The sequence below is a fragment of the Leptosomus discolor genome, chromosome 5 (assembly GCF_034619465.1).
Source record: "Leptosomus discolor isolate bLepDis1 chromosome 5, bLepDis1.hap2, whole genome shotgun sequence".
Lineage (NCBI taxonomy): Eukaryota > Metazoa > Chordata > Aves > Leptosomiformes > Leptosomidae > Leptosomus > Leptosomus discolor.
The window spans coordinates 37980805-38008025 of record NC_141395.1 but is presented as its reverse complement, the minus strand read 5'-3'; the positions used below and the strand labels follow the sequence as shown (position 1 = coordinate 38008025).

Genomic DNA, 27221 nt, shown 5'->3' with positions numbered 1-27221 from the left:
CAGCCTGTCCCTTCCCCTAAAAGCCACTACTAACATCTAAAACCAAGCTGACAAAATAGAAGCTGTTCACACAACTGCTCAACATATCCACATCTTCAGCTGGTGTGGTAAAGTAATGAGATAGTGTGTTACCCTCCATGTTGCCAACGTAAGGGGCCATGTTCTTCTGGAAAGAAACAGAGATGCTCTTGGGACTAACAACAGCTCTCTGACCTCAGGAGGATGGGCTGAGAGGTGCAAGCCGAGCAGCAGGACAGTAATGATGGTTAACACGACTGAGGTAGCCGTTAAAGGTGCAGACCCCTCTTTCTAAGCTCACTCCTGACCCATTTGACAGGCATAGCCATAACGGCATTTGCACACCAACTCCCCTGTCCATGGGTAATGGGGAACAGCTAGTCCTGAACTCCAGCACTAACAGGGCAATTTTAAATACATATTAATGGTGTTCACCTGAAAGCTTTCTAAGGTGTCATTTGAGAATTGGAAACACTTTGTAAAAATAACAAGAATTACTGTAAAGCACCCACAGAGAACTATATTCCACAGGCCTTATCATAATTAGTTTTATTAGTGAATGTTAAAGACCACAGCTTGATACTGTTATTAAGTCTTTTGCGGTAACAGCGTCGTGAGATGAATGGAAAAACAGATGTCTCTGTTTTATATAAGCCTCCAGACTAATGCTTATAACAGGCTACAGCTAATGCCTCGTGGATAATCTTTCTCATGCCTTTTAAGCAATTGCTAAACAAGGGGAAAACCCTGAGACTAGCCAGCCAGACTGCTATTTCACTTGCTACAGCTTTTTCTTTCCCCTTCCCCTTAGCCTCCTCAAAGTTATTGGCAATCAAAGCTGAAAACTGAAGGTCGGTTGCTACACCTTTGACTTGCAGGCCTGAATATCAATGAGCCACAAGAGACAGAGATGGAGAGAGCGACAAAAGGTGAGGAGAAGAGACAGAGGAGATTGGAAACGGCTCGTTTCCCAGCACACACACTGACAGACAGGTAGTGTTAACACTGTACCTAGAGAGGCTGCCCTCAGTGGCCAGGCTCGGGGAGTCATCGAGGACATTAGGTTCACTGCAGGAGGGGCAGGGAGATTAAGAATTTAGGGAAAGAAAATGCAAAAAGCATGCGATTGTCTCTGTTTTCAAGGGGAAAAAAAATCAACTGAATAAAAAAGTGAAAAAAAAAAAAGGACAGTAACATTAATTGGTCTCACACGCTCAACAGCACATATATGACTCAGAGGAGCTGAAAGGACATCTGATAACAGGAGCAGTCTTTAGAGGGAGTTTACTCTACATGGAAATTTCTACGTCTCTCCTGAGAACTGGGGAGCTGAGACATTCAGAAGGATGTGTTTCCCCGGGAAATAAGGGCAGGGAACTGTTTTCAAAGCCATTTTCCTGCAGCATTTTCATTGATTTAGGTTCTGTTTACGTCCAGCTTCATAGAAAGCTTTTTATTCCCCGTGAGCCGCGTCTTCCTGAGGAAGGGCTAATCTATATCCCATGAGCTATAGACCACTCTCCTTCTGGTATGACTCTAAGGACAAACACCCAGAAGACAAGGTCTCGTAGTGCAATGAAACTGTAAGTAAACAGCTGGTGCAGATCCTGGCGAATGAGCACACAATCACATTGCTTTTCTACACTTCAGCCACTCGGGCAGGAGCAGCCCTCTCAGCCCATAGGAAAAAGATGAAAGAAAGAAAGCAGTCTGCTGGCTTACCAGCAGGAAAGCAATAATAATATTACTCAACATTAATTACTTCGTGAGGCAATCTGAAAGCTCAGAGACCATCCGTAACTAAAAGAGGGCATGGCATTGCAGACTATGATTATGCTTGTTGAGCTTGTGTTTTCCCTACACAGATGAAAAGCGATTCTCCTGGTGGTATATTATGTACTTAAAAAGTAGAGAGGAAAGCTCTGTGGTAATCACAGTCTTTTTTTCTCCGCATCACCGTGACTTGGGATCGCACAAAGCAAACATTGCTATCAGTCAGCTGTGACTTTTATGAAGTTTATGCATTGAAGATGGTAGTGAAAGGCTGAGGAAAATGCAATCTTGCATATTATTTTTTCAAGAAACAAAGGGACTGAATCAATTGAGTTCAAAAGTCAAATGAGTTCCTGTAAGCCCTTTTGTAAAAACTCCCAGATAAAATCTGTGTAACTTCTCTCTTTTAAATCACTTCTTCTATCTCTGCGGGTATGTACCACAGCTGTTACTTTTCCTTCATGTATCAAGGTTATTTCTTTAATTCCAAGCAAGTTGGGAGGGAAAAATGTTGTTCGATTTTCCAAGGCTGGTCAAGAGATAATGTAAAATTTATTCTTTAAAGGTTCAAAGGAAAAAACCATAAATTAATCTGTCCATTGTCAGATATCCTTGGATAACTATGTTGCAGACAAATGAAACAATAAACATTGCTTAGTTAGAAAAAAAATCGCATTTAAATGCAAAACTTCTCTCTACTTCTTCTAAAGATGTACATTTCCCAAATTCCAATCTCTTCCTCACCACTTCGTCTTTACCAGGAATAAGGCATTCAAAATTATTTCTATCAACAAGTATATTTCTGGTTTTAAACAGTATTAAATCCCGTCTTTGAACTTGACATTCAGTCTCTGTGATGAGCTAGTTACTGTTCAAAGTAAGACTACATGGAAGAAAACAAAGTAAATCAAAGGGGGTGCCTCTGCCCCCCTTCCCAGCTTCTCAGGATTCCTCCCCACTCCCTGCACAGATTGTGTACAGTCCCCTGGTTCAATGCATAACCCCAAAACCATGTGTTTTCAGTTTGCTATCCATGGTAGTAGCAGAGGAAAATAATAGTGCTGAGCGTTTCTGAAACTGTTTAGGAGGAAGGTTTCTATAGATGACAGCTTGTTCTTATGCAATGCAGATCATCCTGGAAAACTGTTATTTCCAACTCTGTGCCCTTGGTCCAACACTGTTTCAGGATGAATAAATTTAGCATCACTATGCTGGCAACTGATTCTACTATCCCACATCTCTGATGTACACGTAATATACCTGCACCATTTCTGCTCTTGTGAATATAAAGGGAAAGGTGAAAAGCCCATGTTATTACCTTTGGCTGGGTAACATGCCCACCTCAGCCTGAGGTGCGGACATGCTGGAGAGATGGCTGGAGAACCGCCTCCTCCCAATGGCATCCATAAGGTATGCTTCTTGTTCACTTACCACACTGGGCATGCTCAAGGAGTCATCTAGAAAGAAAGAAAAAACAGGAAAGGAGAGGAAACAACCACCCCAAACCCCACCTACACATTGACAGTTGTTGAGGGGATCCCAAAGGTGTACCCAGCATTTACTTACCAAGACCCCAAGCCTGTGAATTTGAATACTTCCATTAGATTTTACAGGCACGGTTCAGAAAGACATTTGCATAAACCCCTGCGGGACGAGGAACCCAGAACACATGGGGCAGGGCTTTAGGTATGCTTTCAGCTTATATGGCTCTCTGGAAAACGTGTCTGGGGAGTTCAGCTTCCACTAGGGCTTAATTCCTGTGATTAAGAAATTGTTTGTTAGTATACAGTGTTTTCTGGCATAAAGGGTGTAACTGGACGTTTTGCTGCTGTGAAATGAACTTCTGCTATATCTTACAAAAGATAAAATACATAACAGCAAAATGCAGAAGTGACATCCTTTAACACCCTTTGGGACGTGCATTTTAAAATGTCACCAAAAAATTGGATAAATTGACTCAAACACATCATACTGCAAATGAATTATGCGGAGAGTTGGATTGTGATCAGGACTGCTTGAAATTTTCAGTGCTGTTTCAAATTAGGTAAAGTACCTAGAAAGAAATTATTCTGTTGTGGTTTTTACCACAACTTCAATTACAAATAAACAAATAAAACAAAGGGGAAATTTTGTGTGATTTTCTCTTTTCTTGTTGACCTTTTCCTATTTTAATATATTGAAGTATTTTATGGCAGCATCAAGCCAAGGCAGGGCTGAGGCAACACTGCCACAAGCAAGTAGGAAGATAGCACTCATTGCTCCAGACAGTGGCTCATAATTAATCTGAGGCAAAACCAGAGTTTTCCGCAGTGAGTATCTGAGCAATGTATCAGCAGTACAATACTGGGTGGATTGTACAACGTTTGGCGATGAACCCAGCTAAAATAAAGTTGGGCTGAGCCTGGAAAGTTTCAGGCTAACTGTTCCTTCCCAAAAGGCAAGTTGGCTGTAACTGCACAGGTCTTTCTTTTGAGCCACCCATTTTTACTCCTTTTGTTTAGTGTCTTTGGGGAACAGTCAGCAGTCCTCAAATACAGAAGTGAAGCACCTGAGTTTCAGGCATTGAGGCAACCAACCGTTGCAGCACCAGAAGACAGCAGCCCTGCTAAAGTAGGGTGGAGCCCAAGCCTGATGACATATGAGCAGAGCTTTCTGCCCTGCCTTTCAGTGATGGACAACTCAGAAGCAGATGGACAGCTCAGAGGCAGAGAGAAGGCAAAATTCCAAGAATGACATGAAACTCAGCTGAAATGACAAAGCAACATTCAGGTCATTGCAAATTAGTCCCCAAAAGATTCACCATCCCATTCCTTCTAAACTGGCACTAGAAAGCCTGGCAACTCGAGAACCTGCCAGCTGCCCAAAAGGGGGATCAAGCTTTTCCTGTCCATAGGTTTAAGGCTTAATTTCCTCTTCCTTAATCAAGCAACACAAACACACGGACATTCCACCCTGCAGAGAGCCACAGCTGGATCCCATGCAGCCCAAGGACAACGTATTCCACATTGGAGCATCTGGACAGAAGCGATGAGCAGGAAATACTAAGATCCTTCAGGAACAGAATCCTAACTACAGAGCCAGCCACAGCCCCTGCCTACCGTCATGCTCAAGGTCAAAGAGAGGACTGATTGCCAAATGCCTTGTCAGCACTGTGAAGATTGCATTGACATACACTTAAAAATCTGCCTGTGCCCTTCCCTTTTCCCTACCCAGAGCTCAGGAGGGAATGAGGAGGTATGTAATGACCCAGCCTTTAACACCATGAACTGTGTAGCAACCACACCAGCTCCTTAGCCTCGTGCCCCTATGGGCCTTTCATTCACACTGGGACAGGGACAACTGCCTTCCCCTCCCAGCCATCCTCTGGGGCATCAAGAAAACATCTTCAGTTTGGGGGCTTAGGTGGGATCGGTAGCCACGTACTTTCTTCATCCTCCTCATCTGTATGGCTCAGCGTGTCCTGCGAGGCCTGCTGGGAAGGCTCGCTGTCCTGCTCCCAGACCGTGCCAGTGCCGGTGTTGGAGCGGGACATGGTGGCCAGGCTCAGGCGGTAAGCGGAGGTGGAGGTGCCCACGGTGCTGACAGATGTCTTCCCTTGGTAAGCTGCGCAAGAGTGGGAAAACCAAACCCAAGTCAGTGATGGCACTGGAAATTGACAACCAGCCAAGCATGCCTGTCATGTCAGGCACCCGATTCTGACCAGACTAGTGGGGCAGGGGTTGGCAGAAGTGATCAAACAGTGCCCTGGCTCACTTCATCTCTCCAAAATCTCAGTCTGGTTTTCTCCCTTAACCTTAGCGCCATATTTTCCAGATAAGCTTCAACATTTAGGAACAAGGCAAATTATTATCAAAGAAAAAAGGCTGAGGCATTTTCTTTTGATTTTGTTTTCTTTTCTTAGGAACAAAGCACATAAAATCTCTTGCGGTGTGTAAGCAGTGGCCGCCATCTCGTGGCAACAAGGGTGACTGTTACAGGAGAAAAGTGTCCCCTCATGCAAGAGAGAATTTAATGCACCGTCAGCTCGGGGACGCTGATCTGGACCTCACCGTAGAGAAAAACTTGAAAAGAGACCAAGAGGAGAAAGGAGGAGACAGATGTGTTGCTGACAAACAGACGGACACTTCTGCCCGAGCAGCTTTGGATTTACAGAGAAGCAGGTTAGCAAGTTGCTTGTTGTGGGTTGGGGCTGCACAAGCCAGCTGTGACAGCAAGGGGTGGTTGCTGGGAAACAGGACTCTGACTTAGTGGGAAAAATGGGCACAACAAAGGTGCATTTCACAACTAACCTGGACTTCTGTTGGCTGTCCAGTGGCTAGGCTGGGCTGGGCATAGGGCCTGATCCAAGGGCAGGCTGTTTGGCTGTGGGTGGATGACCCCATCACCCTCCTAGGCAGTGGGCAGGTCTGCCTCACAAGCTAATGTATGGGCGAGTCAGCTGACTAGATCGGGCTGATGGCCCCCAGCTCCCCCCTGTCCTCCTTACCAGACCCGCTGTGCACTGCCTCCTTCAGGATCTTCAGCTCGCTGTTGAATTCGGCAATGAGGGAGCTCTTGCAGAGCGGGCGTGGTATGAACCGTCTCTCCAGCTGGTCGGCAATGTGCTGTCGAGCAGTCAGCTCCTCGTGGTTCTCAGCCGGCTGGGCCAGCAGCTGCAAAATTGGGACACGTTAGCATGGCAGGGAAATGATGTCCAGGGAACTGGGACTGGTCTCCAGACCAGTATGAGCCTGCAGCCAGCAGACTGTCATCTTTGTAGGTATGAGGTTTCAACTCCAGCTATGAGGTTTCCACCTGTCTGTCAGGGAAAACTTTGTATTTGACTGAAGAGATATCAAAACCTCACTGACATTGGTACATGGGGATGAGGGCTAAGGTCCACCCTCAGACGGGAGGCAGCTCCTTCCTCCGAGATGATTTAGCCTGTCCAAGTGGTGAGACACAGTAGGCTAAATAAGGTGGAATACCATGTGCTAGTCTACTTGGTAAGCAGGGAAGAGCCATGATTAACTTAAGCCCTGGATGCCTCATCCTAGCAGCTGTCTTTCCATCCACTAAAGTCCTGTCAGAACCTTCACCCAAGAGAGGGAAAGTCGAGTGGTCCTGTTGGCTGTATTGCCTGTCCCTGTGCAGGAGAGATTTCTGAAAGATTTCTGTCCTGCCTACAGGAAAGGTGGGCAGGGACTCTTTACCAGGGAGGGTAGTGATAAGACGAGGGGTAGCGGTTTCAAACAGAAAGAGGGAAGGTTTAGATAAGAGATTAGGAAGAAGTTCTTCACTGTGAGGGTGGTGTGACACTGGAAGATGTTGCCCAGAGAAGCTGTGGCTGCCCCCTCCCTGGCAGTGTTCAAGGCCAGGCTGGATGGGGCTTTGAGCAACCTGGTCTGGTGGAAGGTGTCCCTGCCCATGGCAGGGGGCTGGAACTAGGTGATACTTAAGGTCCCTTCCAGCCCAAACTATTCTATGCTTCTATGATTTCTGCCAACCCCCTCCTAGGTTCAGAGGATTCACACTACTTCCAAGTGCTTTGAATGTCTCTTTTGAAAAATTAAGTCCACATGCAAACCCTCTTTGTCAAGCCTGATGGTACTTTCCTATCCAGGGGAACTAAGATTAGCCATACTCCATGGATCAGAGATCCTGTGTGACTGGCGTACTTTTAAATGTTGTCTAGGAGAAAGCCCTGTGACTTAGTTCAAATGGTTCTCAGGCCTACTTACTTCTGAAAAGTCACTTCTTACTTAAACACACAGTTCTTCCAGGGGTGCTGTTCCTCTGTTCTTAGCAGGGGAATAAAGGATATCTTGCCTTCAGGGAGTGATCTATCCAGAGCCAAAGTAACTGTTACCTTGCACTGGATGAAGGGCCGAAGGAGCACAAAGATAGGGATCCGTGTTCGTACGATAAAGTCGAGGAAATCCCACAGGGCCAGCCCTCCCACCTTCCGCAGTGCCATCTCTTTGACTTGCAGGCTCAGCCAGTACCACTGGCTGTCCAGTTGGCGTTCAAAGCAAACAAGGATCACCTTCAGGGCTACAGGGGAACACACACCAGCAAATGGCAGTCAGAGACATTATCACTGTCCTTTACAAGCATTGAGAGAGGAATGGGGGGGGCACAGTGGGCACAAACCTACACAGGCATGCATGCATGCACGTGCACAGGCACACTCACACACCTCAGAGTCACACAGTGTCTTTTCTATCGGTCTCCAAATGCAGCAGGGAAAGAGGGCACCCTTCTTATAATAAAGGCCTCAGGATCAGGACTGAGAGTCCCACTTCCAGAGAAATTTTCCTACTTCATACCCAACTACCTCTGTATTTTCTTGCTCTAGCTTCCCCTCTCCCTCCCTGCAGAGTTCTTTTGTCTTCCTGGAATTCAGATATTTTGAAAGCAGCTCAGGGTATACAGCCCTGGCTGATCAGACAACCTCAAAAATCTTGATCAAGCATTTCCACACAAAGAGTCACCGTGTGAGCACAATAACCTCCATGTTATTTATGGGGTAATGAAAAGAACCTTTCTAGCAGTGCAGCTGCATGAGTCATGGCCAAAATGTAATCTAAACAAAAATATGATCCAGTAAGCCAAGGGCCATAATTCACAAGAACACTGCATTACAAATGGGGATGAACGGCGAAGAGGTTCAAAGCAATGGTCCATATTAAAGTGGGCAGTGACCCATACTTAGCTCACAGGAGAGACAAGGAATCTCCCCCTTTCCAGAATCTCCCCTAGTCTGGAACAAACAGGGAGGCCTGGGAATTGTTGGGCGAGGGTTGACTACTCCATCTTTCTTGATGGGATGGCCAAGACATCTCAACCATCACACATGTGTATCCAGGTTTGTTAGAGTGGGAAGCTAAATCAGTGGTGAACTGCCATTTTTTCATCAGCGTTACCCCACTCCTCAGATATAACAAAGACCCAAATGTAAGTCTTCGGATAAATGCCCTCACAAAATCAGAAAGAGAGAAGCTGTTTGAAGGAGTGAGAGCTTTGAGACAAAACTCTCCCCATATAGCCCTGATAATCTGCAGTGCTGCTGCATCTCCAATTCGATTATTTTTTCTTTCCTTTCACCTGTGGGTCACATGTGAGAAAATATAGTACTATCTTGCAGCAGCATATGGTGAGCAGAGGGAATACAAGTCAGTAAGGACCGTGTGTGCGCAAGGCCAGGAGGCAGACAGACCGCATCACCCTGGCTAGCCAAGGGCCAGTGAGGCTGTGGTATTAGGGGCTGATAGGCAGTCTGACTTGCCTTTTGTGGCTTCACTGCTATATTCTGGCAGTATGAAAACTGAGTGACTTCTACCTGTGCTGCAATCTCATCCAGCTGCAGTGCAGACACTGCTTGCAGTGCAATACATTCCAGAGATATTCCTGGCTTCACGCTCTGGCCTGGCCCCTTTTTCAGGATAAGGCCTAAAGCAGCTCTGAAGAGCTCAATTAGCTCCTGCCTGAGGCAGTTTTCTTTTGTGCTGTCTACAGTCTTGAACACTCCATTTTATCTGTCTCTTCTCAGTGGTCAGCAGAAGCCATCACTCACCCAGGTAGGCAGCCTGGCCAGTGGACTCTGCAAGCCCTTCCCGCCGCATGTCCTTCCCCGCATCCCCTGGGGTGGAGCAATGGGCAGGGGAGCTCTCCAGCATAAAATTCTTGCTGCGGGAGGTGCTGATGATGCGAGGTGGCAGGAGGATATTGATAACAGTCTGGAGCAGCAGCAGGACCTCAGGCTGCTCCAGCCAGGGGCTGTCTGATATGCATTGGGAGGGGAGAGAGAAAGAAAGATCAGGCCACATCCCATCAAAGACACCCAAAAGAACCAGACCCTGCTCTGTTCCAAAATGGGGTGCAATCTCAAATGTCCCCTAAGCCAAAACTCCGTCCCCCACACCTTGATTATGCTGCTTCTTCTCCTGCAAGTAAAGGTAAAGTTTACTTTAGCACCAACACAAACACACACAAACGCAGAGCTACACAGCACAAAGAAATGTCCCGTCTGGTGGTCTCATGATCTCGTTTCGTTTCGGCATTTCCCTCTCCCATTATTCTTTGCTTTCATTTAGGGATTTACCAGTGATCACCCTCTATAGAAGAAAGCAAGGAGCAGGACTTGTGCCAGACAAGTGGCATGGATTGGGCAGACTGTGATCCACAGGGGCACACAATTTCTGTGACCTCTGCTCCCCTCCGTGGCTTCTGCTACAACAGATTTGTCTTGCCCTGCACTCCAGTTTCAAATGAAGGAGCACATCTGTGTAAGACCTGATTCAAGAACCACGGCACAGCTGAAACAAAAAGAAGAAACAACAACAACAACTTCTCCCAATGGGGCTCTTTTCAGTCTCAGACCCAAAGGGCACTTAGCTGACACACTGCCAGTGACAGAAAACCAAATTAAAAAATAAAACTTAAAAAATCAAGAGAGGGCAATGAAAGTGCAAACATCAGTTGTCAGAAAAGAGGGAGAAAAATTCTTTTTGTTAAATTAGTCAGACCTTTGCTTCCAGATCCTACTGTGAGCACAAATGGAATCAGTAGGTTTAAAAGCATTCCTTCCCTTCTTTCCTGATTGGTGAATGGGGAGACGACATGGCTTAGGGGGAAATCTTCTTTCAAAGCCTGTGCAGTAATAATAAGAAAGGATTAAATGATTTCATCAGCAGATCACGCACACAAGTTACTGCAGGGAATGATGATCCCCCGGGCACCCTGTTTACACAGTACAACACTGGCATTGACGACCTGATTGAATTAGAAGCCCTGAGACCACTTAATCAGGAGTAAAAGGAATTCACAGAGCAACATAGGTGTCACCTGCTCTTGTCATAGCCAAGAGGTAAGAAGCCCAGATTCCTAACTCATAGATATCATTAACAAAATCAGATGCATCCCACAGGAGTCAGCTAAGTGTTAGTCCTAAACTGCACTGCGGTGAATGCCATCAGGCTCTGACCCAGACTATGGGGAATAAAAAAAAGGAACAGAGGAAATAGCACAAATAACATAATCTAAATACTCTGCTGTCTGAACATGGAGGTTATTCTCAAACACATTCTTTGTTGTGCCTCACTCTGTGCTGCCAAATCATCCTCCCTAACACAAAGAATGAACTGAAAAGTAAACAAAATACACATTTACTTCTTGACACATAGTCAAGCCTAAAGTGAAAGGTCTTTCTTATTCTTTAGAGGAGGAAATACAAATGACTGTCACTAGAACCTCTGCTCATTTACAGCTTCCCAGTTGCTACAGACTTAGCTGTGAAATGCAACTGAATCTTGCAATCCCTCAAACTTACAGACCTGGGCTGAAAAATTCCAGGAGAAGATGTTTTCTGATGGGTTGTGAAGTACTTCTGTTTCATATCCTGCTGGAAGTATTAGGAATTATGACTACTCATGTGTTATTCTGACATGTTTCATTTTCATTATATTTAAAGCCCACGAATGAGTGAACAGGGAGAAGAGGATAATAAAAGAAAAAAACTCAAAATACTTTTAAAAAATAATCAGTAATTTGGTATCTGATTTTTAAAAAGAGAAAAGATTTTGGAGAAGGTGAAGGTGACTCTTTTTTTGTTTTTGATTAAAGAACCATCAGAGCTGGAAGAAATCTGTCCTCTTTCTGTGTCAGTTGGTACCAAAAAGCCCTTGTCCCTCATGCTCTGAGGAACAGTGCTGTGTTTTGGTCCCTATAAGCCCTCCTTCCCAAGCTGCCTTGCTGCTCAGAAATACCTGCTGAAGTATTGAACTGGATGTGGCAATGTGTATTTTAAAATGCAAGTTGGAGCTAGATTAGAAAATTTGTCCCTTCTTTGGTCACCATTCTGTCTGATTTCATGCCAATGGGGAGAGAAAGGGATACAGAGGCAGAAAGACTCTGTAATAGTTATGGCACTGCTATGAGAAAGGAATAGTGATGAAATTCCCCCAAAAGTCCAGAATGTTTTGTTTGGGTTTTTTTTTTTTTTAATTCTGGACAAGGGTGCTGTTGATTCAGCAGCTGAAAAGCCAAGTTGCCCTGCTTTTTTGAGCTGGCACACTGTGTGACCAGCTCAGGTAAGAGCAGAATAGCACAAACTCCACTCTCAGTTGCAGACATGGTCCCGCAGGAGAAGAGGGAGGGTAGCATGGACATGACCCAAGCCAAGGCCCATCTCCCTGTGGCAGGAGGCTTATGCTAACTCCTTAGATCCTACAGAGAATCCTAACATGCTTGTCAGAGCCTTAAACAGCATCAATCAGCTGAACTCCCTGGACTTCAATGGCAGTGTTAAGCTGAAGGATGCTTGCTGCAGACTTGGCTGCAACAGGTGAATTCTGAGCTCAGTTCAAGCCTTCAAAAAGAAGGGTGAATTTACATGTTGCCTCTTTCATTTTTGGTGTATGTTCCACAGTTTTTGCCCAGCTTTTGCAGAAAGAAAACAGAGCACCGATGAGTTGGTGTCTCAACCAGAAGCTCTAACAAGCCTGGCCACAGGCCAGGGCAGACACACCTGTATCTGCAATGCTACAAGCCGGACAACAGCTGTGCTGAAGGGCAGAGGTGGCGAGAGATAAGGGCTGAGATGAAGAAGGGGTAATCCGTCAGCCACACTGGAGGGTCCTACCACTCCCATCACCTGCAATACAAACAGAGCACATCACCACAACTGACTACTTACAGTTTCACCCATGCCATATCCTCCAACGTCAGTGAAATGGAGGTGTCTTCCATTGAGCACTGAGGTAAGGTGGATCTAGGAGAACCACCCCTCCCAGTGGTCCTTGTGGGAGCTGGGGCCAGTGAGGAGGAGTTCTAGCAGGGAAAGGGAGGGGAGAAGAGGGAACCAGCAAGGATGGGAGGAGGGCAGAGGTAACCTGGTACATTTATAAATGTACCCAGTACCAGCCCTGAATGACCAACACTGGACCGGTGGAACAGCTAGAGTTGGAGGATATGTCATGTAACGACTGTAACAAATAAAAATATGTCATCAAAGCAAAAAGTCTGCATTGAAACTGGGCATGTTTTCCCTTCCTTTGCTGATCTACTTGGAAAATAATGTCCTAAGTCTGACCCAAGCCAGGTTTTGTACAATGTTCAGATCCCTCTCGAACACAGTCTATTCTTTGGAACTCCAAGTATGATTCATCTCATCTGACCCTAGACGTCTGAAGTGGAGTCACCTGGTTGTCTGGAACTCCTTGAAATATCAGCACAAGAAAATAGCACTTCTAGGGCAGAGATCTGAACTGTTTTGGATGTGTCCCTCAGGAGGAATTAAATCACAGGCCTGCAAATGCCTGTTTCTCTCCGTGACTAGACACATCTAGATGACAGGAACAGGGAGAAGCTACTTGGCAGATGCCTAAGCTTAGGGCAGATGAATGCACTCTTTTTTTCCAAATTCAGTCTGGGGAAAAAGGCAGTGACCAGTTTTCTGCCAGAAAACCAAAGGACAATTTAGAAGGGGAAGAGGCAGAGCCCTTTCTTTACATCACTATGGATTATCATTTAGACATTCCCCGCCTCTCTGGCTGATCTCTTTTTGGGCTTCGTGATGCAATTGGTCTACACATGATGCAGCGTGCAGTCAGGGGTGCTCCCAACGTTCACCGTGGCCAGAGTTCTGACAGCTGAAGGTAAAATACTCTTAACAGTAAGAGTACATCTTCCCCTGGTAGCTCTCCCTGATGTTCCTAGGCAGCTGAACGTAAGCATGATGACTGTACTTCAGCACTGCAGAGCTTGCTGCTATTTTTAGAGCACTGGCTAATTCTTAATGCAGGCCCTTTGGAGAGTTTGCTGGCGTGATTCGCTCCACCATGCCCACTAGCCAAACTGCAAGTCCATTCTAAACTTGTATTTGAGCTAACTCTGTAGCAACCTCCCCAGGTAGGGACCCTGAGTAGTCTAAGGGCCCAGATCTGCAGTACCTCCAGTAGCTACCTCTGCTTGAACAAGGAAGAAGTCTTATGGACTCTGACAGGTTGGAGCTTCCCTGCCCTTGCAGCATTGAGTGCTGAATAGACTTGAAGGACAGGAACGTGCCAAAACCTGATATTGTGTTTTAGCCAATGATCGTTATTTCTAAAGCCTCTCAGAGCCCTGGTGAACCCTGAGAGGTTTTCTGTAACTGCTAGAAAAAGTTACATTTATGTACTAAGGAGAAAATGTTATAAACCCCAATAACAATAAAAATGCTAGTGCAGCCTTTCCCCCCTTATTTGTGTTTTTTCCACATAGAATGAAAGCATGCATGTTTGTCCAAAAGGCTGGAGTTACACTGGTGTCAAATGGAGGGTTTGCCTGCAGTGTATCAGCTGCATAAACACTACATGACCAAACAGACTCTATCTGTATCGTGACTCTGTTGTAACACACTTAGGAGCATGAATTCTACTAAGAGTGGGATCTGAACATTGCACAGTGCAAACCTGTGCTAGATCAAGCCAGGGACATTGCAAACAGTGGAGTGAATCCATCCATGTCAACCCTTCTAACTAACCAACACCTGATGGCCTCTGATAGAGCCATCAGGGTCCTTCCCCACTGGAGACGGTAGGTATCCCCAGTGCCACCCTCTCCCCGTCTCTACCAGGTGTGTGCAGTCTCCACCACCCCACTCTCCAACTTGCAGCCCTCAACTCTCAGCTCAATCTGGCAAAGGTGGATCTTCAAAGTGGTGCGTGGGAAGCAATGGAAATAAATGGCTTGACCACTGCTACCAGTCACTGCTTCTCCCCATGCACCACTTCAAAAATGAACCTTTCTATCTCTAGTGTCACTTGCGAAGTCCCCTTGTGAGGGGTGAGACAGGTAAAATGACAGGAATGGGAATGAACTGTCATCTTCAGTCCAGAGAAGTCAACAGCAGGGGGAGGTTTAGCAAAGGTTCACGGGGTTGCCGCTCAGCTACTCACCAGATTGACACAGACATTGATCAGAGACCTAAGGTGAGGCAGGAAGGATATGATTGGCTGCCTCTGAAGTGTCAAACAAACCCCTTCAATCAAATTGCTGGCAGGCTCCCACTCAACCTGGCGCCTGCAATACAACAGTAGGTGCCATTAGCCGCGGGCCTCCTGCCCCCCATCAGACGCTCGCAAACATGGCGACCAACACACAGTGACACCCACAGAGGAGATGTTTCAGACAGCAACGATGTCCAAGATGAGCACAAAGTGCGCAACAGAGAAAAGGTTTTACCCGCGCAGCTCAGGAAAGCACAGAGCCACAGACACACTGGGCGTTTCAGAGACAAGAAACGTAGCAGAAGGGTCTGTGCTAGCGACACAGCCCCCCTCACAATGACCGTGGAGGATGAGCAGCATTTCACCCCCTGACGCTTCCCTCTGACAGAAGGTGAGTGAAAGGGATCCAGCAGGCAGCTGTCTTGGGTGCCTGCATGGGGAAGAGGAGTGCTGAACCATGCTCCCAACTGAGAGCGACTCCTTCCTATCTGGTGGCTTGTGGATGTTGTCACTGAAGGGAACAAACCCCATCAGCTGCGAGTGCCCTCTGGAAGTTACTTTGCCGTCTAGTCTGCTGTGCCACAGTGACCCCCCCAGACACAGTCTGCCCTAAACGTAAACTGGCCCAGCAGTACAATCTTTACCTTCTCAACCCTGTGTATGAGGGATTCATTGCCTACCAGCACCAAAGTCCTTCATTCCAGGAACCTTTTTTCCCTGACACTTTCTTTTTTCACCAAAACAACTTTTAGGGCTTGTGACAGATGCTGAATGGAGTCCCTCCTAATCATAAGCAGATACAGCATGGGTAACATGAAACTGGTTCACACCCTCAGGGCCTGCTTCTTTGAAGTAAGTATAGTTCTCAAGCCAACATCTGACTTGGGGCAGAAAGACAAGGTTTATTGAACTTATTAGCTCAAGACTAAACAATATCCTAGTCAAGCTCCTCAGTGGACTTCTTAGAGACACATGGGGGATCCAGTGTTCGCTATGTAAGTTCTTATGCAGACCAAAATACAACTCATCTTTCAGCATCCACTGTTCCTAAATCTCCAGAGTAGTAGTTTGTTCTTATATTTGTTCTTACATACACTTACATACACTACTCCCATCAGACACTGGTTTTGGAGCAGGGTGCCCACAGGAGGCACACCCCACAGTATAAGGTTCTGATATGAGTACCCCAGTGGATGGCTCCTAGGGTCTGGCACACAGCCCCATCTCTAAGAGACTTCTTGACCCAATGACGCTTAAATGTAGTTGCTGCATTTGGTCTAGTGACTTTGCTGTCTCTGTCCCTTTGTGTATAGAAGAGCAATTTCAGCCAGGCATAGATACAGGCACAGACAGAGAGAACATGAAGGGAATTTTAATTTATGAACATTCATTCAGCTTACACAAAGAGGAAAAATCTTCAGGAACAGGAAGACCCCTAAGCTGCCTTTAAGGCAGAAGACATTATGAGCAAGAAAAGAAAGAATTAGCGAGAAGCAGGCAAGACATGGCAAAGAATCAAACCAACAGGAAGGAGAAGCATCAAAAATTTCTGCCTCTAAATTCGCTACAAGGACAGGAGTTTCTTAAAGCAGATTGTTACCCACAGGAAAGTGATAGATAGTGATGCAGAAAGAAGAGGTCACCTCCCTTTTTTTTGCTCCATCTTAATTGGGTACATACGATTCTCACTGTGACCTAAAGTTCTGTGTCTGAGTCCTAAATTCAGATGTTCTCTGACATCATTTGGCTTCTCTGCTGAGACTGCCAACAAAGTGACTGATTCATGCTGTTGAGGACAAATGCCCATGTGGGTCACTGAGACCAGTGACTTTTTACTCAGATCACTGGAAAATCCACAGGGCTGAGAGATTTTATACTACCCAGACTGGATTTGTACCACTGCCTCCAAAGTAGGAATGCTGCATACTGAGTACTTCTTGAAGTTGCCAAAGCCTGTACCATAATGCTACTACGTGATGCACCAGGCTTTCACTAGCCACTGACTAGATGCAATTGATGCAATTCTGTTCCCTTTACCAAGGAGCATTCAGAAGCTACTGCATAGCTCCAGACTATTTATCTTTATAGAGAACATAGCAGTATTTTCATGGGAAGGCATGCTACAAGTATTCTTACTATGGTTTAACTTTCCATTAAAAAATAAAATTGATCACCTCAAAGCTAAAATAAAGAAAGAAGGTAGTGAGATGGTACAATTCTGAAGACTTATTTTGGAGAAAGAAAAATGAGATTTCTGGAAGTTCTCTCTGTAGTTCTTAATAACCATGCATTTCTTCTCTTGCTACCAGAAGACACAACAAAAACGTCAACATAAATGCACACTTACAGAGATAAAACCAGCTGTTAATTTTCTGATATGTTGTAAAAGTGTACTGCAACGTGACAGAACTTGAATGTCTAGTTAGATGACATACCCACACTTCAAGGCTTGCAACATCAGAAACGGACCCCAGAGGGTTTCCATTATACCTGCTCACCTCAGAGTAGGCATCTTGTGAATTTTATTGAACATACGATCCAATCTCTTTAAGATGAGGATAAGGGCAGGTCTCACCGCCTCAGCTGCCCAGTCAGTGATGGGCAGCATCTCCATGATGTAGCGCCGGAGACCTCGGCTTTCCATCGTCTGTGTGTCATAAGGTGCCAGCTTCAGCAGGGAATGTGCGATTTCTGCCAATCTAAACGCAGGATTTGTTAAGAGGGAACAGATACAACTTGCATTTCTCCACACATGCCAATCAACTAACAGATAAGTCTTCAGTAGCCTAGTAAAAAGAAAAAGATGCAAAAGTCAAATGTGCTGCTGTCTTAGACCTGATACCACAGTTCCTGGTCTGTTAAGACTCTTTTGCTGGAATCACTGTTTATATTTCTGTACACGTGAATGGTCTAAAGAATATTTTTACATTCATATTAAATGCAGCAAAGGAACATCAAGAATCACAGCCCAGCGCAGTCAGTAAGATTACAACATTGCAAATGCCTGTGAAACACAGTCCTGACATCACTAGTATGTCGATTAATGAGTGATTTGGTTTGGTTTTGTGCTTGTTTTTCAGTGTCATCACTTTAAGAGGTTTCACTGTGCAATTTTCAGGTGTTAAATTTCAAAAATAGTGTGCCATCCTGTAGGTTTACACAACATGTACTTTGCATGATTACTCCCTGCAGCTTTGATTTGTTTCTCCTAACACCTCTACAGATTGTGTGGCTGCTGCTTCTTCTAACCCTCCCAGATGGCCTCACCAATGACATTTTCTGTATTGACTGTGAAATACCATGGCAACATTTAACTTGCAGTTTGACAAAGACCTACTGAAATACTTGAATATTTGCGGTAGACAAGGGCAAGTAATAAAGAGCTACTAATAAAAGCGATGGAAACCTGTATACTCCCTGAAACATCAACAGACTTTGTAGTGGATGATTACAGTACAATCCGTTTCGTGTCGTGGGGGCTTCTTCTGAAATGCCTTCGACTAATGGAACATACTTCTATTCTCTTTAAAATCTGCCTAGTAATATCAAGGGCAACAATTTCCTCCGATTATCCAAAAGTGCTATAAAAGTGTTTATTTATCCAGTATTTCTTTATTATTACTTTTTACAACTACTTTTTCCTACTGTGGAGTAGGTCTGTTTTCTTAAGCACTGTGAAATTTAAATTATCATATAATTATGCTTCTTTCTGGCAATACAATGTCAGTGGCATGTAATGGTATATGAAAACTTTCTTATGCATTAGAAAGTGCGAGATCCATCTCATCCAACTTAAGACATCAGTCTCAATTAATCTTCTAGCTCTGTTCATGCAGAAATAAGCAACCTGGGAAATTCTTATCTTCCTGAAGTACTGGGATAAACAGCTCATTGAATGTGCATCTCCCTTTTCATTGGGTCCAAAAAGATCTTTTTGACTTCTGCAAACTAAATATTTAACTTTTAAATGGCTAAAATTGGGTGAGATGAACCCTGTTTGAAGTGACTAGCATATTGTCTTGTTTTCTAAAGTCTCTGAAATGGCATCTGTCAGCCTCCCAAGACCATGGCTGTCACATCACATTCTGGTAAATTTGCTCTCTACTTACAACTAAGTTTTTTTCCCACAGCAGTTAAATCCTGTCAGTCAGTACACTGAAATGAAATGAAATGAACTTATGTAAGAATCAAGATGATGTTCGCTTCTCTTTAGGGCTAACTGTGATAAAGCAATTCAGGTTTCAAGCCCAATAAAGCAGTTATTTCTAGCACTTTCCAGGAGACATAAAAGAATCAGAGCACAACTCTATCTTCTGCAAATCAATCCCTTAGTTTTTGTGCTGTAACCTTTAACCATGAAAGACCTTCTGTCTTGAAAAGGACTCTGCTTCATGTAAATCTTCTCACAAGAAATGCCTTTCCAGAAAATATACCAATAACACCTTTTGCACATATGGATTTAAGTTTGTTAAACTCATCTTCTAAGACAGGGACATAAAATAGTTTAAGAACAATTAAACTCAATTACTCTGGAATATAAAAACATGTAGAAATTAAGTTCCCACATTACTGTTAAACTGCAAATACTTCTGGGTAGTCCACTAGAGCATTCTTATGTTACATACAAATGTAAGACTAGGATAGTAAAAAGAAGCAAGCCCCTTACTTTACTGCACTAAATAAAGTTTATTCATCGGACACATTCCTCGCTCCCATTGAAAAAATAAAAAAACCACCCAACATGTCTAACCAAGGACATAATCTTTCCTGAGAATCACACCTGTGTTTCTAACATAAGATTCAAGTTCTTATCTCAGGCTTCTATTGCTAAAAGTCATGGAGTCTGTAATGCAACTAAAAAGATGTATTGATTTCTGAGGCTTGTGTCCCTTGGAAAAAATGTGAAAGTGGCATTCCAAAAGCAGCCATGTCTGTCAGGTTTTCAGTTTGTTTGCAGCCAAGCATTACATAAGAATGACACGCGTCTGTGGAAACAGACATCTCTTGTTTAAAATTACCCTCTAAATTATTAAACGTTTGCCAGAGGGGGGGGGGGGGCGAGAAACAGCAACATTCAATTCATATGCAAACACATACACCAAACAAAAAACACCTCACAACTTCCAAAGGAATACAAATACAAGACATTTGTTAAGCAAGACCTAAATTAACGTCAAACACAATTTTGTGTTCTATAGAGACAGCCCGAATCCAAAGATCTCTAATTGTGACAGAATCTGCCACTTAAGGGGCTTTGCGATTTTTTTCAGAGCATGCATGTAAAAGGTAGAAGAGCTGTTAGAGGGTTTTCCTTGGTGCAGGGGCAGGAACAGAGCTTGTTCAGTGCATTGCTAGGATCTGTCACCATCTTTCTTTACAGGATATTCCTGAGAAAAAAAGTGTAACACTCAAAAAGAGGAATAATTCACAGCCAGAATGGCCTCTTGGGGTTCAGGGAGCAAGATAAATTACTGTTAAAGTGGTTCTGAGTCACTTTTGAGACCAATCCCAAACAGCCTAAGAAATCTTTGCTATCTTTCCTATTTACTTTAATACTCTACTGAGCACCATTTGGCTTCGGCTGTAAACAAATGCCTCTTGGTATTTAGCTATTCAAAGAATGATCTTGAAGTATTTCTCTGTCGTGTAAAAGAATTCAGATACCTGTCTGCCTGTGACCCCTCTGCCAAGGACACACTAGGACCACCTCATATTAATCCCAGTTTTCCTTCTGATGAGCGCCAGTCAGAATAGTGCTAACTGTGGCTCACTTAGAGAGTATCTTTGCTGTTTTCGTTGAGACTCATCTTATCATGAAACAACTCTAAGGAGTTTATGTTTCCTAAGGGAGTACTCTGTGAGAAAGGGTTTTCCCCTGAAAATGAATGAAAAACTGACAACAGAATCAGATTCATTCCCTCTTGTCCCAGATGTTTTAATCTTTTACATCTGGACAAACTTCTTAGTAGCAACTTACGCTATTTTGGGTTTACCATGAACAGCAAACATGTAGAAGATAATCAGGTCCAAAGTGCTTAGAAGTCCCTACCCTCAACTTCTAGGTCAGCACCACATGAAATGGTTTGCAGTGAGCATCCAGCCAGCAAGCTGGGCTCAGTGCTGCACCTTAATAAAAGACTTGTGCTCCTGCTGTATCCACGCCGAGGTGGTGGTCCTGTAAATGCCTTCTGCCTCATCCTCCCCTGTATTTCAGGCATTTATGCAATACAGTGCAGTGGTTGCTCTCCCTTTCTCACTTGTTAGCAGCTGGTTCTGATGCACAGGAGAGGATGAAGATCATATTCAGCCAGCTAGGCAGCTTCCCCACCCCTTGCCCTGCAGAAGCAGCCTTATCCGCTCTGCTCCTCACTGCAACTTCTTCTGATGTCTCAGATGGGCTCCCATGGAGCTATTTCATCCACTGGAGATGGGGGTCTGAATGAGACCAGAGGAGAGCATATGAAACCTTCCTTACAGACGAGCAGCATCAGGTACAATCTAAGGAACATTCAAAACAACCTCTGCATGTTTCAGACAGCAACATGCAACTACACTACCAAAAAGTGATTCTATCTGCTATTATGAAAAATTAAGAGCTAAAAGAAAGGAATCCCCCTGAAATGAGCAAGTAAAAGCAGAATGCCTGTGGAATACCTCATGTGGGACTTCACATCCAGCAGTTCCAGAGAAGTCACTCGGGGCTCACCAGCCAGATTCTGCAAAATCTTCAGCCTTGGACCACAGTGCTTGTAGAACTCTGTGCAGATATTCAGTAATGACTCGCGCGGTCTCCTGAACTCCTCTCTGGCAATTCGTTCATCCAGCTCCTCTCGGGGAAGACCCTGGCCCTCCTCCAGTAAGTGAAGGTTCTCCCTGGAGAAATGAGAAAAAGTAGGAAGTGTTATATGCAGTGGAACAGCAGTGATAGATTATAACCACCTCTCCAATTTGTTTTTGCAACAGGTGCTTTCTGCTACAATTGAAAAGAAAGATAGTCACATCTGCAATAAAAAAAAAAAAAAAAAAAAAGAAAAAAAGAAAAAAAGAAAAAAAAAGGGAGGGGGCGGAATTTGTCCTAGGTTACAGTGTAAGATGTGCCCCCAAAAAAAGTATTCTATTACCATCTTCAGGAGCTGTTGAGACCAGGTGAGGCGGTGCTCCCTGCCTCCCCCCTCTGGACTATCTTCTATTAATGGGCACAACAATGCCTTATCGCCTGACCCATAGATAACTCGCTCCTGGACTATCTCCTGTTAATGGCCCATCAAGGAACTGCCTCACGACTCCCCATCCCATTGTGAGATGCTCCGCCCGGGGGGAAGGAGCCAAGCAGTCCATGCCAAATAAAAACTGAGATCTGGAACACCCTAGCAGCCGCCTTCCACTGGATTCCCAGAGGAGTTTTTTCCCCCACTGGAGTTCCAGAGGAGAAGAGCTACCTACCTATCACTGGACCTTCGGAGGAAGATCAGATCCTTTTACAAGATCGCTGCTTCAACAGAACTACATCCATCACTTCAGGAGGACTGCAGCCACCATCTTATCGGACTGCTACTGCCACCCTAACTGGGTGTCAGGTTGTATTTCTGACTCTGTCAGTGTAAACCAGTGGGTTGTTTTTTTTTTTTTTTTTCCTGCCTTGTGTTTTATATATATATATTAGTAACGAACTGTTGTTCCTATTCCCCATATCTTTGCCTGAAGGCCCCTTAATTTGAAAATTATAATAATTTGGAGGGAAGGGAGTTGCATTTTCCATTTCAAGGGAGGCTCCTGCCTTCCTCAGCAGACACCTGTCTTTAAAATCAAGACAGAATTATAATCTGCAAAATCTTGTTAAAAATGTAGTAATTTCTATATGAGCTACCCTTTGCTACTCTCCCCCGAAAAAAGGCTGCCTGTCACAGCAACAGTGGGTGTGACCCAGTGAACCTGGAAACTGCTGGGGAACAGTTCATCAGGGGGAATGGGAATGTCAGGGGAATGTTGGGAAAAGATTTTACTGTACCTGATAAAGTGTAGTTTGGCTCCCTGTTCTGGGTACCTGGAGGAACAGAAACAGTGTGGTTCTAAACAGCAACTTAGTAGTGCCTGAACTGTGCCTTTCTGAAAGAAGGCGACACTGTTCTAGCCCAGTGGTATACTCACCATGGGCAGAATGGTATCTTGTGTCACTGGAACAATGGCTACACATAGTTAGTGACCACATTGAATAACCTTTACCTCCCAGCTGTCAGCAAACAGCACATTCCTATAGCTATTGCCCTTGTTATGAAAGGAAAAATTCAGGCTTAAAAACCACAGGCCTCTTTCAAGCAATTTCTCATACTGATTTTCACCCCAGTGCTCAGTCTGTTTCATGAAGCCAGAGCTCACCTAGTTGAAAGAATACCTCAGTGTGGGGTTTTTTTGGTTTATTGTCATTTTCTTGTGCCACTTCTTGTTGAGAAAGCATTAACAAACCCTGCAGCACTTGGCTAACATGTCCAAGGCTGGAACAGTGATCATTCTCCAACATGAGACTCCAGCTGTTGCTAGCAGATGTCTGTTGCAATGATAGCACAGCAGAAGAAACAAGGGCAGGAAACCCGGAGCAGTGCAAAAATATTTTGGATCAGAGACTGATCATTGGATAATCGTAAAGATCTGGAAAAGTAAACCAAGATGTCTAAGTCACACAGCATCAGGAGACTCTACATTGCGTGTCAGCAGATACATATTAACGGCTCTCCAAAATCAGCAGACAAATAATAAAGCACTACTTTCCATTACACCTTATTTTCCTTAGACTGGGCAATCTTGCAATGGAAGTAAATGACATATATCCGTTTCAGACATGGGCATGAAGGAGTTTGCCTGCTTCTCAGATCCAGGATTGAACGTTAAAGCTGTGTTTCATGCATGCCTGAATCGGTCTTACAGAATAACAGACTGATTTCCAGGAGTTACCAACTGAGATATGTACACTACACATCTATAAACTGACGTAATAGCCCTTTGATGATCCATGCAGAGAGTGATTTCTCTCTCTTCAATACAAAATAAGACAGGGAGTAACTTGGAAAGTATGTCTTGCCAGAAGGGTGTTCCTGATTTACAGTCCTGTACAGCTCATGGTACTGCACTAGACTATTGGCTGTGCACAGACTTACTATCAGCTGTTACAGACAAGAGAAATCCGGAGGAAATACTCTGCTCCAGAAGAACAGCTACTCCAGCTTTTGCTAGGGGAGAATTCCCTTTCCAGGTCAGCACACACATGCAGAGCTTAGGCACAGTAAGGCATAGCCTGGCCAGGAGAAGGCAGGGCTGCCCAGAGGAGTAATCAGTACTGCAAAGAAACCTTTCATAATCCCAAATGCTTGTGGGTGGATTTTGTAACAAGATTTCTAAATCCTTTGCTCTATGACTGAGTAAATTGTCCAGTGGCCTTGTCTAATTTGCAGTAGCCTAACTGGAATGTCCAGTACAGCCAAGAAGCAGTATTACAGCCTGCTGGTGCCATCTCCTTCCTTATTTTCTTCTCCCCTGCAAAGTTTTTTTGGTGTTGCTTTTTTTTTTTTTTTAAGAAGGACAAAATATTCCCTGTCATTCTTCCCTTTCGCTCAAATTCTCTGCCATCTGCTCCTTTTCTATCTATAATTGCAAAAAAAAAACCAACCCAGACCAATGTGGAGGTAAAGATGATAGAAGGAGTCCATAAGGAAAGTAAAAGGAAACGGGAAAGGGAAAAAAAACTAGAGGAGGCGCCAGGCTCTGCAAGTCTCAACTGGCATGCAGTTTGAGCTCATACTGCTGTTCACCCTTTCAGAATAAGGCCAGAAGGATCTGGCCCTTCTGTTACCCAAGTATGCTCTGCCTAGTGGTCGCTTTGACAGTGGACTGAGAAGGAAGCAAAGCAGATAACAGGGACATAGTTGCTTTGTCAGTATACTTTAAAGTGCGAAAAGGGAAACAAAGAAAAAGACATTTAGGATGGGTGTCCTCCATTTCAATATCCTGGTCTTCTATTTAGTCACATGGTTTTAAACTAGAAATTCTAGTCTTGGGGATTTTGGTTACTGTCAGAAATGCAGCCCTGGGCTATGTGCTCTTTTTTTTTATCTTACTGTCTTCTCTCACAGCACCTAGAGCACTTCTTCAGACAGCTGAGGAAGTGCTCCAAGCACTCCAAGCAATGAGGTGTTACCTTACTCAAAAAAAAAAAAAAAAAAAAAAAGGCTGTTCAGAAAAATGAGAAAGAAAAGCCAACTGACTTACCTGGTGTTCACACCTGCTGACATGGTGTGATTTGCTGATGTGGTTCCTTTATGGCCTTGGTCACATCGACTCATCTGTGGGGCTGTCATAGGCCTGGCAAAGGGAAGGGGAATAGCACACTAAAGACTAAATCTAAGCAGTGCACTGAAATACTGTTTAGGATCTGGTGAAATTTGGCACTAATTTTACCATGTCTAAAGTTCAACTATTATTCAAGCTAAGCTGCATATCATGACCTCCTGTGCGCTCCCTCTCCCCACAATGATAAACAAACGCAGGCTCAGACCTTTGGACCATGGAGGTTACCTGGTGAGAACTTCTACACTGTACAAAAGGGCCTGCAAAGAGGTGGCAAGGGCAGCCATAGCAGCAATCTCCTCACGAGCTGCTGTCACAGTCTCCACTTGAGAGGTTTGTCGCTTCAGTTTCTGCAAGTAACAGGGAACAAGCGCTTCCAAGACCATCAGCATCTGGAGGCTGAAAAAAACCCAATACTTGGTCTGTTTTATTTTGTCAGTTCTGAAACTCACATCAGGCAGAGGCTTAAGTTTCTATGTGAAGACCTCTGCATCTGTCACTAGCCTTGTGATTTCATTGCTTCTCACTAGATAAGCAGTCCTGGGACAAAGAAACCCTTGGATCAGAGACTTCAGGGGGAAAATTAGCTGATGCATGAAACAATAGTAATAAAAACAACCTGAACTTCTGGGTGTCTTCTGAATATGTCATCTACTTGCAGACATTTATTTTCCCTTCCAAAGACTCCTTCCTTCTCTGGTTCTCTCTTGGAAACTAATCTTTTTGCTTTAGCAGTTTACCTTCGCTCTCTCTCTGTATCTTCCTGTTCTTTCCAGCTGCCTATTTCTCCCCGTTCAATTCCCCCTCCGTTGCTCCTCTGACAACAGAAACCTGCAAGACAGAGTGTGATCCCTGCTTGGAAATACAGCTTATGTATTGCTGCTCAGGCTGCCATCCAGCTTAGTGCTGGCAGGGTTTGGAGCCGGTGCCCTAGGAAAGGTATCAACAGGCAGAGGCTTGGCCTCATAGCGAAGCCCCGTGCTTGGAATGCATTTCTGCATCCTCTGCCTCCATTTGTCAGCCTTGCTTTCGCATGCCGTATGCAGTTTTTATGCCTTTTCTGACTCTGCACAAACCAAGAAAACAGATTAGCACCTTCTGAACGATTCAGGAGCATAGGCCACTACTGTCACACACAGCTTGATGGCTTCACTGATTGAAAAGGTCAAGTCTTCATTCCCATAGCAGAAGTCTGAGGGAGTAAAGCAATATGAGAAGACTATCACCCAAACATACTGAATATGAAAGGAGCTAGCACACTCCTTCCTTTTTCCCCTCTTCAGTTGCTTGCTTCTCAAGTTAACAGTCCCCAAGAGGCTCCTGATTTTTGACAAAAATCTGTCTGTGTAAAGGAAACATATGCTGTACTCGCACTTGCACCCTGCCGTCCGAGAACTCAGTAGGTGAGAAACAGTTTTCAGTAGGTCAAATCATTGCTGACCGTAAGGCTTAAGCTGCTACTGGAGTCCCATTTCAAACATCACCCATCACAAGCAAAATCCTAAGCTCATACACAAGAAGGACACATGTCAAATTCATGACAATTTTTATGCTCCCTCTGCTTTTTCCTAGATGTTTTCACTACACTAATAATGATGCTGATACACCACCGATGGCAGAAAATAGTTTTGCTTCTAAAAAATCAATCCCCTTTTATACTGGTAGCCACATGGGCACCAGCACAAAAGTGAGTCTGGTTTGCTAGTGATTTGAGAAAACATTTTCAAAAGCATTTAAGTCCCATACCACAAATATTACTTTGGGGATAATTAGTGCCAGGCACCAAGAAACTGAAGTATCTAAAGAACAGTATTTGTAATACAACTGCAGTCCTGTTTTCAGAAGTTACTTTGGTATACAAGAGCCCAAGTCAAAGCTAAGGCCCCAAAGCGTGTAAATCAGTTTGAACAATGGAATTTGGAAGTTGGATGTTTTAGAAAATTCTGATCTTCATATGGAAAATACCAGGCACACAACATACTCATCTACAGTTTCACCATCACCACACACTTGGGAATTTTCAGAGATGCCTTTGAAAAACCCTCCACAGAAAACCCAAAGGTTTTATATAAATGATTGCTACAATCTACAAAGAGGAAGAATTATCTTCCATTTCTTTACGAT

At 44.3% G+C, this 27221-nt stretch overlaps 1 protein-coding gene across 5 annotated transcripts in view; it reads right to left on the bottom strand.

Annotated features, from left to right (window-relative positions):
- The window catches only part of UNC80 (unc-80 subunit of NALCN channel complex), a 132173-nt gene that overhangs the window by 8346 nt on the left and 96606 nt on the right, over positions 1-27221 (bottom strand). For 4 of the 5 annotated variants that reach the window (XM_086465166.1, XM_086465167.1, XM_086465169.1 and 1 more), the window contains 15 exons: positions 26193-26289; positions 25326-25496; positions 25020-25112; positions 22768-22803; positions 21414-21632; positions 17258-17458; positions 14709-14832; positions 12299-12424; positions 10299-10422; positions 9347-9553; positions 7640-7824; positions 6278-6443; positions 5215-5394; positions 3110-3248; positions 1030-1086 (listed from right to left, as the gene is read on the bottom strand). In XM_086465166.1, coding sequence (XP_086321292.1) covers positions 1030-1086; positions 3110-3248; positions 5215-5394; positions 6278-6443; positions 7640-7824; positions 9347-9553; positions 10299-10422; positions 12299-12424; positions 14709-14832; positions 17258-17458; positions 21414-21632; positions 22768-22803; positions 25020-25112; positions 25326-25496; positions 26193-26289 — 2125 coding nt within the window. The remainder of the gene's footprint in view (positions 1-1029; positions 1087-3109; positions 3249-5214; positions 5395-6277; positions 6444-7639; positions 7825-9346; positions 9554-10298; positions 10423-12298; positions 12425-14708; positions 14833-17257; positions 17459-21413; positions 21633-22767; positions 22804-25019; positions 25113-25325; positions 25497-26192; positions 26290-27221) is intronic. The other variant, XM_086465170.1, reaches the window with a different exon arrangement.